Source organism: Oreochromis aureus, linkage group 7 (assembly GCF_013358895.1).
Source record: "Oreochromis aureus strain Israel breed Guangdong linkage group 7, ZZ_aureus, whole genome shotgun sequence".
NCBI lineage: Eukaryota > Metazoa > Chordata > Actinopteri > Cichliformes > Cichlidae > Oreochromis > Oreochromis aureus.
In genome coordinates, this window is record NC_052948.1 from 2,896,510 (window position 1) to 2,910,354 (window position 13,845).

Here is a 13,845-nt window from a genome sequence, read left to right on the forward strand (position 1 = left end):
GTGTTGGTCTGAGGAGATTTGCCAAAATTCTATGAATCTCACAACAATGATGGTGACATTTTCTGAAAGCCAGCAAAAATACCTACGTTTTGATGTATAATTTGTGGAAGTTGAGTGAAAATTGAGCAAGTAGCAAGAAGTTGTTCGGACATGAAGAGAAGACTACGAAACCTACAGTGGCACACTGAAAGCCAAGTGCATAGCAACCATAACAACGCATGTATTTTCTGAAAAATCACAATTTTGCAACTCAAAACTTTAAGAGGGATAAAAAATAAAACGGTAAAAGATTTGAAAAAGCTGATTTAGACCAGAATAGCCCAATAATTTGAGGACATTTTAAAGTTTGAATGGTTGTTCTACGTGAAAGTAGGAAAAAGTAGTTAAGTTTCAAAAACAAGCAAAATTTAGAAGAATTTCTGAAGATTTCCATTCATTTCAATGGGACAAAAAATTGCATAAAAAGCTTAATATTTTAAAAAGTATAATGGCATAAAATACCAAAAGTCATAGCACCCATCTCCTGAAATAGCAGAATATTTTAAAATTTGAATGGCGAAAATAGCACAAAAATTGTGGAAGTAGTTAAAGTCCAAAAAACGTAAGAAAAAAAGCAACTTGAAGAATAAAGTATAAAGAATAAAGAGAAACAGGAACTCAATAGTGTGGATGCAAAAAGCATCCACACAATAAGAATAATAAATCCGACGAATAGTAATATGTGTGCCTCTTGGCATAGGCACACATAATAATAATAATAAGAATAATAAATCCGACGAATAGTAATATGTGTGCCTCTTGGCATAGGCACACATAATAATCAACCCCAAACAGAAGCAACAAAAATGAAAAAGCCTAAGAAACTGTTCCCAAAGTCATACTTGTTCGCTCAGTGGGGAGGAGATCTCTCTGAAGATGACCAAAGAGAGGCTCAGAGCCTGTATGAGAAGTATGGGTACAATGTTTTTCTGAGCGATCGCCTCCCTCTGGATCGACCTCTTCCAGATACCAGAGATCCTCGGTACAAATTTCATTTTTCATTTTCCCTTTTGAACATGCAAAGAAAAAAAATGCAGACAATTAACTCCATCCGGTTCTTGCTAAAATATTTCATATTTCTGATCAAATACAGTGGTATTTCATATTATTCATTTTAATAAATAGATGTTTGAAAAAGAGTTACCCCAAGGACCTGCCAAGTCTCGGAGTAGTGCTCATCTACCTGGATGAAGCCCTGTCTGTTATCAAAAGAGCCCTGCGCAGCATCATCGACCGCACTCCTAAAAACCTGCTGAAGGAGATAATAATGGTGGATGACAATAGTTCTAACGGTAAGTTGTTTATTTTATAAAGAAAAAAAACACCTCGTATCTCAGTCTCAACTTATTAGTCATGCAGATTATTGCAAGTCAGTACAGGTTTCTAAGGTACCTGTTGTGTTATGTGTACGCATCTCATTTTCATTTTCTGTTCATGCCTGCCAATTTAAATAAATCATCAAAAGCTGAGTGAAGATCATCATGTCACATGTTTGGGAAGGGTATTCTTGTTTGGATGTTTTGAATCCATATCTGTAAAAAACTGGTATCTCTGTCTTACCCACTCTTCATGCAGAGAAAACCATAACTTTTTTTTCCATTCAGAAAATCTGAAGGGTGACCTTGACATGTATGTGAAGTCGCTTGAGCAGGAGAACCCTAATCTCCGTATTGTGAGAGTGAGGCACAGCGAGCAAAGGGGTCTTTCTTCTGCCAGAGTATCCGGGTGGAGGGCTGCTACTGCTGACGTGGTGGCCATCTTGGACGCACACATTGAAGTCAATCAGATGTGGTAGGAACATGGCAAAAATTCATTTTTCATTTCACTGGTTTAGGTGTTATATTTTATGTTTTCTTCTATAATGACATTACCACATTGTGTTATAGGACATATAAATGCTGTCTTCATGACATTAGTTACAAGTTTACCAAATTTAAACTACCATCAGTGATTTGAGGCCATAGATGTGTCACAGTTTCACGACAGATTTGCTGAGAGTAATACGTTTTTCTTTCTGACATACACACACTTTACATGTCTAAAAGTGGCAACTGTCCAGTGATTTCAACTACTGTCTGATCTACAAGCCACAGATCAGCTTTACTGGGACAATAAACAACTTGTTGGCACTGTGTTGGTGGTAATAATGAAGATGCTCCTTAGACAATCTTTTATGTCAAAGTCTTAGTTCTAAAACAACAAAGTGACAGACTGTTCCAAGCTTTTGCACGAGTTAAAAGGTGAATAGGTGGGTGTAGCATTTAAATTGTAAAAGACATCAAGTGCATTCAACATTAGATGCAACAGCTGGGTGTGTGCTTCCATTGCACTCAAGAAGGGTGTGACCTCATAATTCCAGCTTATACCGGCTCTCATAGTCATACTGCATAGCGTGATTGAAGAGTATTGACCCAGACATCTCAGCAGTTAATGAAATTTACATATTAGTTGACTAACTTTTCCACCTTTTCTTTTCCCCTCCTTCATACAGGGCTGAACCTCTGCTGACACAGATTAAAGCTGACAGAACTGTGGTGGTTTCCCGGTGTTTGATAGAGTCAACTTCAATGATCTCAAGGTGTTACTACATATCATCCAAATGCACACGCCTCGACTGGGCTCTGTGGTGCATGTATGAGAGTTTTACACCTGAGTATTACAAACTTAATGACGGTTCACTGCCTGGCAAGTAAGTTCAAGTGAAATCAGTGTTTAACCAACATAACAGCCATATTAACTCTATCATTATGATCTAATATCAATGTACAATAGTTAACAAAGAGTTCTCTTCTTTGACTTTAGGAGTCCATCTGTCATGGGGATCATGGTTGCTGATAGAAAGTTTCTGGGGAAATTGGAGTCCTTGATGAAGGAATGAAAGTGTATGGTGGAGAAAATGTTGAGCTGGGAATTCGTGTGAGTAAAGACCACATAGAGTTACAAATTTCTCTTTCATAGTAAAGCAAACATGAATGTTGTGTTTGCCATCGGATTATATAAAATATTTGTGCAGATGGTCCTCCTGGATTTTGTTATAATCACCACAGGTGTCCTAATCCACAGGTCATTTAAAATGACTGTAAACAACTATAACATAGAAACTAAAGGTGCAGGTAGCAAGTAAATGAATTGCATAATGTAATGCAAACGAATAATCACTGATCATTAAGGTGTACTTCCATGTAGGTATGGACATGTGGAGGCAGTATTGAAGTTGTTCCATGTTCCAAGATCGCCCACATCGCAAGGGCCCACAAGCCCTACATGCTTGACCTGAGTTCTCCCATGAAGAGAAATGCCCTCAGAGTTGCAGAGATCTGGATGGATGAATATAAGCACAACGTTAACTTGGCTTGGAGTTTGCCATTTGAGGTGTTTTGAGGCACAGACACAAACAGCAAATTATGTTTTCTCTAAAGGATATTTCATTCTCCTGTTCACAGAGTCACAAAGTCATGAGGAGATATTAGGCTTAGAATGCACTTTGTGTTTTTAACATCAACATTTAAGGAAAATATTTCTTTAGATTCTTCCTCAGTCACAATCTATGAATCGATTCACATCTTTTTCTTTGTTCAGAATCAGGAAAGTTCAAATAAAATCAAGGAAAAAAAAACACCAACAAAAGTCAACCATTTTTAAATCTCTCTGTTCAACTCCAGACTGTTTCCACTGCGGCTGGTATTTTTAGATCACACACAGAATGTCCAATTCTAAGCACATGTATTTGTGTATGTGCGGTTTCACCATGGACCACAGCTGAAACATCAGCTCCATCAAACTGGCTTGAAGAGAATTATTTTGTCCACAGAAACACAAAGTTCCTTAAACACAACGTTAACTTGGCTTGGAGATTGCCATTTGAGGTGTTTTGAGGCACTGACACAAACAGCAAATTATGTTTTCTCTTAAGAGATATGTACATGACGCAAAAATCATTGGTTAATTAATAGTTTCATGAGGCTTTGAGTGCTCTTAGCTTTTTTAGCATTGATATTCAAGGTAAACCTCTCTTTGGTTTCTTCCTCAGTCAAATGAAACTTTAAGTTGATTGTTTTTTGCAGAATCATGGAATTGACATAGGTGACATTTCAGAGAGGAAGAAACTCAGAGAAAGGCTGAACTGTAAACCTTTCAAATGGTACCTGGATAATGTTTATCCTAAGCTGGATCCCTGGGACGACCTACTCGCATATGGAGGAGTAAGTTTACTTTTCTCTGTTGCTTAGTATGTGTGGTAAAGAGAAATCTTGCAGGATGTGTGGGAACCTTTGTGTTTTAATGATTTGCCTGCATCCGTCATAATGTTCTCCCGATGACAGATGAAGAACCTTGATGCTGAGATGTGCATAGACCAAGGTCCAGTACCAGGCCACACACCGATTGCTTTCCACTGCTATTACTATGGACCTCAAGTACGTGAAGCACTTTATAATCATCTTAAGAATCATGATTGTTGCACTGCAGTGCAGTCGTAAAGTAAAAACAAACAAACAAACAATTTTCTGGCAATTATTTCATGGTTCAAGCTTTAAAGAGTTACATTTGAGTATTTTCATCTCAAAGCTTGTCTCTTTGTTAAGCTTAGGATTGTTTCCAGTGCAGCTGGTATTTGCAGATCACACCCAGGATGTCTCTTTCTAAGCACAAGCATTTGTGGATCTACAGTTTCACCATGGATCTCAAAGCAAACATCGACTGTGTCAAACTGGCTTTACAGCCTCCAAGTCTGATGGTGGTGCATCAGCTCAGGGTGTCACTATTGTCAGGTTTCAGGCACCCAATTGAAAGACTTCCTGTTTACAGTGAAAAATAAACACTGACCTGCAGACGGGTCTTAAAATGCGATTCCCTCCATTGCAAACTCCTGACTCCCATGCAGTGTTCCCTTTTTATTTCGTGCTTCGAGGTGAAATCCAAACACAATATTTACAGCCGTGCTCAGCTCCTGCCAAACCTCTCCTCTCCTTGTTCCTGGCAAAACCTGACATGACATTAACTGAAGCGTAGACTGAAGTCCAGCCGCTCTGCTGAGTAGCGAGCTGCTGACAAGGATCGTCAGTAGCAGCAGATGAATCTTGAATGACGACAGGCGTGACTGGCTTTAGCGCTTCAGTGGAATGTCTCAGGCCTGACATTGCCTGTAAACCAGCACACCAGGCCATACACACACAAACACACATATAGAGGGAAGAAGGGGAACATGACAAAAACATAACAAAAAAGCAGCTCAACCTGCGAGGACTAACAGAGCATGACAACTATAGCATGCAAGATATTTATTTATTACAACAATTCATTTGGATCAATTCATGATCCAGATGAAACTGATATGAAGTTCTAGTGTAACATCCTGAGGTGTCCGAGGTACAACATTCAGCACTTATGACCTCAGTTATGATGAATGTCTTTGTTGTATCCAGTACTCGGCAACCCTGTTGTCATTTGTTAGTCTTTTTAACATGCTAATCTCATTTGACCTCTGTGTCTCTCTCTCACCTTCTTTCTTTCTAAGTACACATATTATCGTGGAACGGGTGAGCTCTACATTGGCAGCATCAAGTCACATACGTACGACGACAACCGATGTTTAGCTGACATAGGCACAAATGAAACTGAGCCTGGCCTGTACAGCTGTAAAGAGGCTGTGCAGAAAGGAATGGGGATATACTGGGACTTCACTCAGGTACTACAAAGCAAAGTTGTTTTAATCCAGGTTTTGTGGAACAAAATCATTGTTTGCTCGATCTCAGAACAGATTGAATGAGCACTGTTTGTCTTATAACTAAACAAACTGGCAGAATTTTTAAACACTTTGCTTTCTTTTCCAGGGCAATGAACTGAAGAACAGACAAACAAAGAGATGCCTGGAAATTATAAACCAAAAACTTCTAATACAGGAATGTACAGGTCAAAGATGGCAAAGTAAACACATAATCAAACCCTTTTAAAGTGTGTTTGAGCTCTGCTCATAGGGCCGTGGATAAATTACACCTGGATGCTCTATTGAAGACAATACATTTACTTTTGCTTCCAACATTTTTAATGTTAGTACACACTGTACAGCAAATCCATCTTCACACTTTCTGTCCCAGTAAAACTCATGCTTGGAAATTAAGGTTATAAAGTTTTGCTTTAGTTATTAAGTTTCAGCTACATTTGAAACCATAAAATATTATTTTTAAGTTTAATTAGACATTTTCTCTGTCTGTTAAAAGTTTGAAGAACTTGAGTTTCCAGTAGTTCAACACATTATCATTGCAACACCTGGAGAGAAAACATCAGGATGCATGCCTAAAAGGGAACAGAGGGCTTACTATTTTGTGGTATAAAGTTCTCTGGAATGTAGTACACCATAATGAAAAACTGTGATACAAACATTTTCCCTACAAATGGAAACTTGATGACTGTTTGCCTGAATTACATTTTTTTGCTACTGTTTAAACAGCTTTTGCTTTTGTGGTCATCTGAAGCTTTGCAAGGTTCAGCTTTAATAATGAATGAATCTTAAAACAAAATACATCTTCACCTTTGTAATGTCTGGTGGTTGGGGTTAGTATGTTGAAATACACCTGATTAAGATTTGTGTGTAATACCTCAGTTTATTGAATTGCTTATGGTGTTATTAGTGCCTGGCTTATTCTCTGGTTTGTACTCTTGCTCTCTCAGGGCTTTTTTCTGTCAAGAAAAAAATAGACCCATGTTCGGGCCTTTGTTTCAGTTGGGTTGGCACAATTCCCATCATTGAAACTAATGTGTTTACATTTTTCTTCAAATGCTGGAATACTTGGAAATAAAATTAACTTATAGAAGTTGCTAATGTTTAACTTTGAGCTCAGCATAGCTTCACCCCAGCATAGACTGTGCTGCAGTTACAGAATTCATTCATTCATTTATTTATTTTAATTAAAGGGTTGTACTAGAAGCAAGATTCATCATCTAGGTAAGGTAATCCCAGAAGGTCGATTCTTTTCATTTGGATGTAGTGCTTTCAGTGAGAGAAACGTTTCTTCACTCATCTTCTTCAGTCGCTTCTGATTGATCATCAAGTTCAGGCAGCAAGTCGAGGGGATACAAGGATACCCACCCATGCATTTTATCACTGTGGGAAACTCCAGACTGGAACAGTGTCCAGTCCCTCGCCAGGAGACAGAGCCCAGTCACATCACACATGTTGGGATAGATAGCAACAAGTTGTATATTAACTCTTGAATTTACAGGATTTTTGGTGACACTGCCAGGGGTGTGTCAAACAACCGTTGTACATGCAGTGAAGGCTGATTAAGTTCATTAGCAAAATTCATTCAGTTTTCTTTCACTACCCTATGTAATAGAACTGCTCATTTCTTTTTCCTTATGTTGGGTGAACTCAGATGGCTTAACATGCACTGTGGTGTGGATGGGGTAATAACATTCTCAGATGTGTTTCAGATGTGACTTCACCACAAATAAACTGTGACAAACCGATGCCTGAATACACCTGCTCTTTATAAACATTTGTTTTACTTTTATTTGGAGGATCTGTGGGCAGCAGCATTCTTGACTTTGGGAATGGCTGTCCTGCAGGATGTCAACTGATGACAGATTATGTAGGGTGTGTGAGAAGAGTCATGTGAAATGTCAGTGCATACCTTTGTTGCATACACCTCCTGTACGTGAACTATGATACAGGATAAGTTTAACATAAATGTATTAGCAGCTCAGCATTTCTAATCTACAACTAAGATGGTCAGACATCAAGTAACGAGACAACAGAAGTTACAAGTTACCCAAACAGCAGCCAGTAAATTGAAGATCACATGATGTTTTTGTGTTTTTAACATCAACATTTAAGGAAAATATTTCTTTAGATTCTTCTTCAGTCACAATCTATGAATTGTTTCACATCTTTTTCTTTGTTCAGAATCAGGAAAGTTCAAATAAAATCAAGGAAAAAAAAAAACACCAACAAAAGTCAACCATTTTTAAATCTCTCTGTTCAACTCCAGACTGTTTCCACTGCGGCTGGTGCTTTTAGATCACACACAGAATGTCCAATTCTAAGCACATGTATTTGTGTATGTGCAGTTTCACCATGGACAACAGCTGAAACATCAGCTCCATCAAACTGGCTTGAAGAGAATTATTTTGTCCACACATCTCCAAAAGTTGAATCTGTTCATCTGGACGTAGCGTTTTGTGGGAGAAACGTTTCGTAACTCATCCAAGTGACTTCTTCAGTCTCAGCTGACTGCAGGTTTCCCCAAACCTTATAAACAGTACATTTGCATAATGACTGAAACCAGCCCACTGAAGGAACAATGGGCTGGGAGGTCAGTTTCTTAATCTTAATTATGCAAATTCTCAACACACTGGTTGAGATTAAGAAGCATCACAAAGGTACAAATGCAAGACAAATGAATAAGATAAGACAAGAATTCATTGATCCCACGACGGGGAATTTTTTACGTTACCTCAGCTCAGGTACAGATATCAGAAGGAAATACAAGAATACAAATAAGTACAACCAATGAAAAAAAGTAAGATAATACACTATATACAACAGTAGCACAGTATGTGATTATGGATATGGTTGTGGAAATATGCAAGACATAAACTATATAGCTTAACATAACTATTGTACCACTACTATTCCTATGTATAGACATGTACACACGTACACACACACATGTACACACTAAATATACATATGTATACATATACATACATATATACCTGCACATGTCCATACACATGGGGCCTCCAGAGAGTGATCTTTAATTTTGCAGTTGTTAAAATCTCCCAGTTCTTTTAATCTTTGGGCTGAAGGAAGGACAATACTCGGTGTATAAATGCTCAATCAACAATATTTTATTTCCATATAATTCAACACTTAAGAGCATAAGAACCATCATGATGGGGAGACCTGCCTGCAGAGGGTCACAGCAAGTCTCAAAATGGTGACGGGTTACTCAGCCTTTTATAGCCTCTAGTAGCCCCCACCTAGTCGTAAAAGCCTAAACATTCACATTCTTTCTCTCTTACGGCGCCTAAGTTATGACCTCGGCTCCCTGTCTTTCTGCTCTCTGTAAAGGTGGGGGTATAGAATGTAGTCTGTTTCTCCCATTATCAGTACAAGGCCCTCTGCACCCAACATTCTCTTCATGATTCAGCAGTATGCAATGTCAAGAAACAGTGTAACACATTCAACAGTGTCGAATAATGCAGGTCAATCCAATAGATCTAATGATTTTCACACTCTTTTAAGTCAGAAGTATAATGCAAACTAAAACTACATACTGATCACACACTCTATATTAAGGGGTATAATATGATCTACAGCAGTATCATAATTCAACTACTTTGATTACATATATAAGGTAACATATGATAACCAATGGAGATCATAAGACAATATTTTTTTTTATTTTTCTTTAGTTTAATTACACATTTGCTCTGTCTGGTACAAGTTTGAAGAACTTGAGTTTCCAGTATTTCAACAGCTATTACTGATGCAACATTTATGATTGACATTTATCCTTTTGGGGCTAGTGGGTCTTTGAAATGTAATTTTTATAGATCTTATGTTTGTTATCAGTTGAGCGTTTAGTGATCTGATATATTTACATTTTTCTTAAAATACTGGAATACTTGTAAATAAAAAGAACTTATGAAAGTGGCTAATGTTTGTTTTTAATCTGAGTATAGGTTCACCGCATCATAGACTGTGCTGCAGTTGCAGGAAGAATTATTTTAGAACTATTTTTAATGAAGCAAGATTCACGTGTCATGAAACTATGGTGAGCTTATTTTGGGTGTGACATCGAACTTCAAGTGTTTTATTAAAGTAGCTGTGACATCAGTGCACAGCAGGATCACCTGTGCCTCGAATGGGCGGACAGGGATGCCAAAGACTCTGCCCATGTAGAGTTAACCCAACCGTTTTATACTATGCAAAGTAGGTACAAACTAGTCGATCCCGTCAGGTCAGTAGCTGAGCTTGCCATGAGGTTCTCTGAGGTGTTATAATCTCATTCTATTCTATGAGTTATCACTATGAGGGTAGTGAGGACAAACCAGTTATTGTTCACCACAGTCGGTACAAACTGCTCGATCTCGTCAGTTCAGTTGCTGAGTGTATCTGAAGTTTTATTATCTGACTAGGAGGTCAGTGTGTCACTATGAGGGGAACGTGGAAAAAGCGGACATTCTTTTTACTGGGGACCATAGTGGGCCTCTTCTTTTTGGGCATGTTTCTGAAGAACGGATACCAACCTGGTGTGGATACCGATAAAGATTTGGACACACCGCGTATGATCAGGAGTTTTTCCAACCTGGAGGCAAGCATCAGCAATCTAAGTGAGTTCAGTCACATATTAATATTAATTATGATTTCATGGTACCCTTAGTATTTGCACCACAAATAAGGAGAGATCCAGTAGTAAATAGAGCTGTAATCAAGTTGTAAGAATATTTATAATTAAAAAGAAGGGAAAAAAATACAAAAGACAGTCATGGAACAAGAGTATGTGGGGTTATAAAAAAAGATAAATGGCTTTTAACTGAGCTTTTGTTATTAATGACAGATGAGGTCAAATTATAACACAGGTGTTTGTACCTTACTATAAATGTGTTTTATGCTGTAATTTTAACATTATCTTGTGCAGTGTGTTTGTTCTGTTTTGTAGGAATTAACTGTTCCATTTCCTTGATCATGTTTTTGCTCATGTTGTTTTCTGCTGAAGACGATGCACTCAGACGTTTTGAGAAAAAGCAGGATGCCATGCAGAAGATGTTAGAAGCAGACAGCGACAGACACAGAAAATCAGCAGAGGTCCAAAAGCAAGCAGAGAAGCAGAAGGAAGGTGATGCAAATATCCAACCCCAAAATGAGGCAGCCCCAATGAAAAAGTCTGAAAAACTCTTCCCTAACTCATACTTGTTTAAGAAATGGGGAGAAAATCTCTCTGAAGATGACCAAAGAGAGGCTCAGAGCCTGTATGAGAAGTATGGGTACAATGTTTTTCTGAGCGATCGCCTCCCTCTGGATCGACCTCTCCCAGATACCAGAGATCCTCGGTACAACTTTTTATAATTTTAATCTTTCATTACCTCTCATGAACATGAAAAGAAAAAAAACACAGACAATTAACTCCATCCAGTTCTTTTCTTGCTAAAATATTTCATATTTCTGATCAAATAGAGTGATATTTCATATCATTCATTTTAATAAATAGGTGTTTGAAAAAGAGTTACCCCAAGGACCTGCCAAGTCTCAGTGTGGTGCTCATCTACCTGGATGAAGCCCTGTCTGTTCTCAAAAGAGCCCTGCGCAGCATCATCGACCGCACTCCTAAAAACCTGCTGAAGGAGATAATAATGGTGGATGACAATAGTTCTAATGGTAAGTTGGTTATTTTAACAAACAACTCTAATTATAGGCCATGCAAATTACTGCCAATGAGTGCAGACTGATAATGTACCTGTTGTCTTATGAACATGCCTCTCACATTCCTTTCCTCTTTATGTCTACCAATTCAAGCTAATCATTAAAACCTAAGTGAAGATTAGATAGACAACTGCCACTGTTCGATAGAATAGAATAGTCCTTTAATTGTCCCACAAGGGGAAATTTGGTTGTAACAGCAGCAAGAAAAGAAAAACAATGCATATACAAACAAACAACAGCAGCAAAAAAACGCATATACAAAGAGAACAGGACACAGAACAGAAAAAATATTTACATCATGAACAATAGTTACAAAAACAGAGTACTGTACAGTTATTAAGATTAAAGTACAGATACAAATGACAAACCCAGGTTGTAGTGTGCAAACAGAGATGGGTACTGGAAGATGTTTAAATAATTAAGAATATTTAGAAAAAGTACAGATTACCTACAGATGAACAAAACACTTCTAGTCAATCACAAGACATTTACAAATAGATCATTACAAAGCACTGAATTACATTATAGTTGACCACTCTGATCACTTAACCTTTAAAACAGTGGTTTTGCAAATGCACTCCTCCTGCAGAGAAGTGCACTGGTTTGATGACAAACATGTCATGCATGTTTGTCATCAAACCAGTTTTCTTGCTTGCTTGAAGCCTTTCCCAACTGTTATGCAGCAAGAGACAGTTTACACCCTGAATATGTCGCCTGTTTGTTACAAGTCAGAGGGTTAAATTGCTGACGACAGTATGACTGATCCAGCCGAAAACGCAGGGAAAGACCAAACAAAAAAACTTCTCCAAATAATTATTTAAAGTTTTTTTTTTTTCAATTCAGAAAATCTGAAGGGTGACCTTGACATGTATGTGAAGTCGCTTGAGCAGGAGAACCCTAATCTCCGTATTGTGAGAGTGAGGCACAGCGAGCAGAGAGGTCTCGCTTATGCCAGAGCATCTGGGTGGAGGGCTGCTACTGCTGACGTGGTGGCCATCCTGGACGCACACATCGAAGTCCATGAGATGTGGTAGGAACATGGCAAAAATACATGTTTTCATTCACTGACAATAAAGAGCGCCTTGAGGCGACTGTTGTTGTGATTTGGCGCTATATAAATAAAATTGAAATGAATTGAATTGAACTTGTTCGTTCCACTGATTTGAGGCCATAGCTGGCTGGTGTCACAGTTTCAGAATAAACTTGCTGAGATTAATATGTTTACCTTTTTAAAAACACACAAATTTTACACACAGTTGCAACTTCCCAGTAACCCACTGCCCAGTGATCTCTGTATAACTACACAACAACCATTGAGCAGATTTACTGAGACAGTAATCAACGTGTGTAATGGTGCTGGTGGTGATGACACAGATGCTGCTTAGACAATCTTTTAGTCAAAGACTTAATTTTAAAACAGCAGTGTCATCGTATCCTAACCCTGTGCATTAGTTAAAAGGTGAATGGTTGGTGTAGCATTAGAAATATAAAAAAGATCAAGATCAAGTGCAGTGAACATTAAATGCGACAGCTGGGTGTGACTTCCACTTATTATGTAACATTTTTTGAACCACCATTCATCTTTTTTCCCCTCCTTCATACAGGGCTGAACCTCTGCTGACACAGATTAAAGCTGACAGAACTGTGGTGGTTTCCCCGGTGTTTGATAAAATCAGCTTTGATGATCTCAAGGTTACTAAATATTTTGCTTCTGCACACGCCTTCGACTGGGCTCTGTGGTGCATGTATGAGAGTTTTACACCCGAGTATTACAAACTTAATGATGGTTCTCTGCCTGGCAAGTAAGTTCAAGTGAAATCACTGTTTAACCAACATAACAGCATTATTATCTCTATTATTATGATATTACAATTTATTTTTAATTATAGTAATAATATACAGTAATTGTAAAAAGAGTTCTCTTCTTTGACTTTAGGAGTCCATCTGTCATGGGGATCATGGTTGCTGATAGAAAGTTTCTGGGGGAAATTGGAGGCCTTGATGAAGGAATGAAAGTGTATGGTGGAGAAAATGTTGAGCTGGGAATTCGTGTGAGTAAAGACCACATTGAGTTATAAAGTTCTCTTTCATAACAATGATTTTAAAGAATAGTTGTGGAGCTGGACCTGCTGGATTTTATTATAGCATTTTAAATCACCACAGGTGATTTAAAATGCCTTTGTTACCCTTGCACTGTCATGAGTGATCAATTATCTAAATTTTACAATGCACTTTTTTCATGTAGGTATGGACATGTGGAGGCAGCATTGAAGTTGTTCCATGTTCCAAGATCGCCCACATCGAGAGGGCCCACAAGCCCTACATGCCTGACCTGAGACCTGTCATGAAGAGAAATGCCCTCAGAGTTGCAGAGATCT

At 38.2% G+C, this 13,845-nt stretch overlaps 1 protein-coding gene and 1 pseudogene across 1 annotated transcript in view; both read left to right on the forward strand.

The window, feature by feature from the left end:
* The first annotated feature begins 794 nt into the window (after positions 1-794).
* LOC116309396 lies at positions 795-7,485 on the forward strand (annotated as a pseudogene).
* Positions 7,486-10,090: 2,605 nt separating this feature from the next.
* The window catches only part of LOC120441047 (probable polypeptide N-acetylgalactosaminyltransferase 8), a 6,474-nt gene continuing 2,719 nt past the window's right edge, over positions 10,091-13,845 (forward strand). The window contains exons 1-7 of the mRNA XM_039614691.1: positions 10,091-10,377; positions 10,764-11,097; positions 11,256-11,422; positions 12,311-12,497; positions 13,072-13,269; positions 13,404-13,518; positions 13,713-13,845. The exon at positions 13,713-13,845 is cut by the window's right edge and continues 53 nt beyond it. Of these exons, the coding sequence (XP_039470625.1) occupies positions 10,200-10,377; positions 10,764-11,097; positions 11,256-11,422; positions 12,311-12,497; positions 13,072-13,269; positions 13,404-13,518; positions 13,713-13,845 (1,312 nt within the window). The 5' untranslated portion in view covers positions 10,091-10,199. The remainder of the gene's footprint in view (positions 10,378-10,763; positions 11,098-11,255; positions 11,423-12,310; positions 12,498-13,071; positions 13,270-13,403; positions 13,519-13,712) is intronic.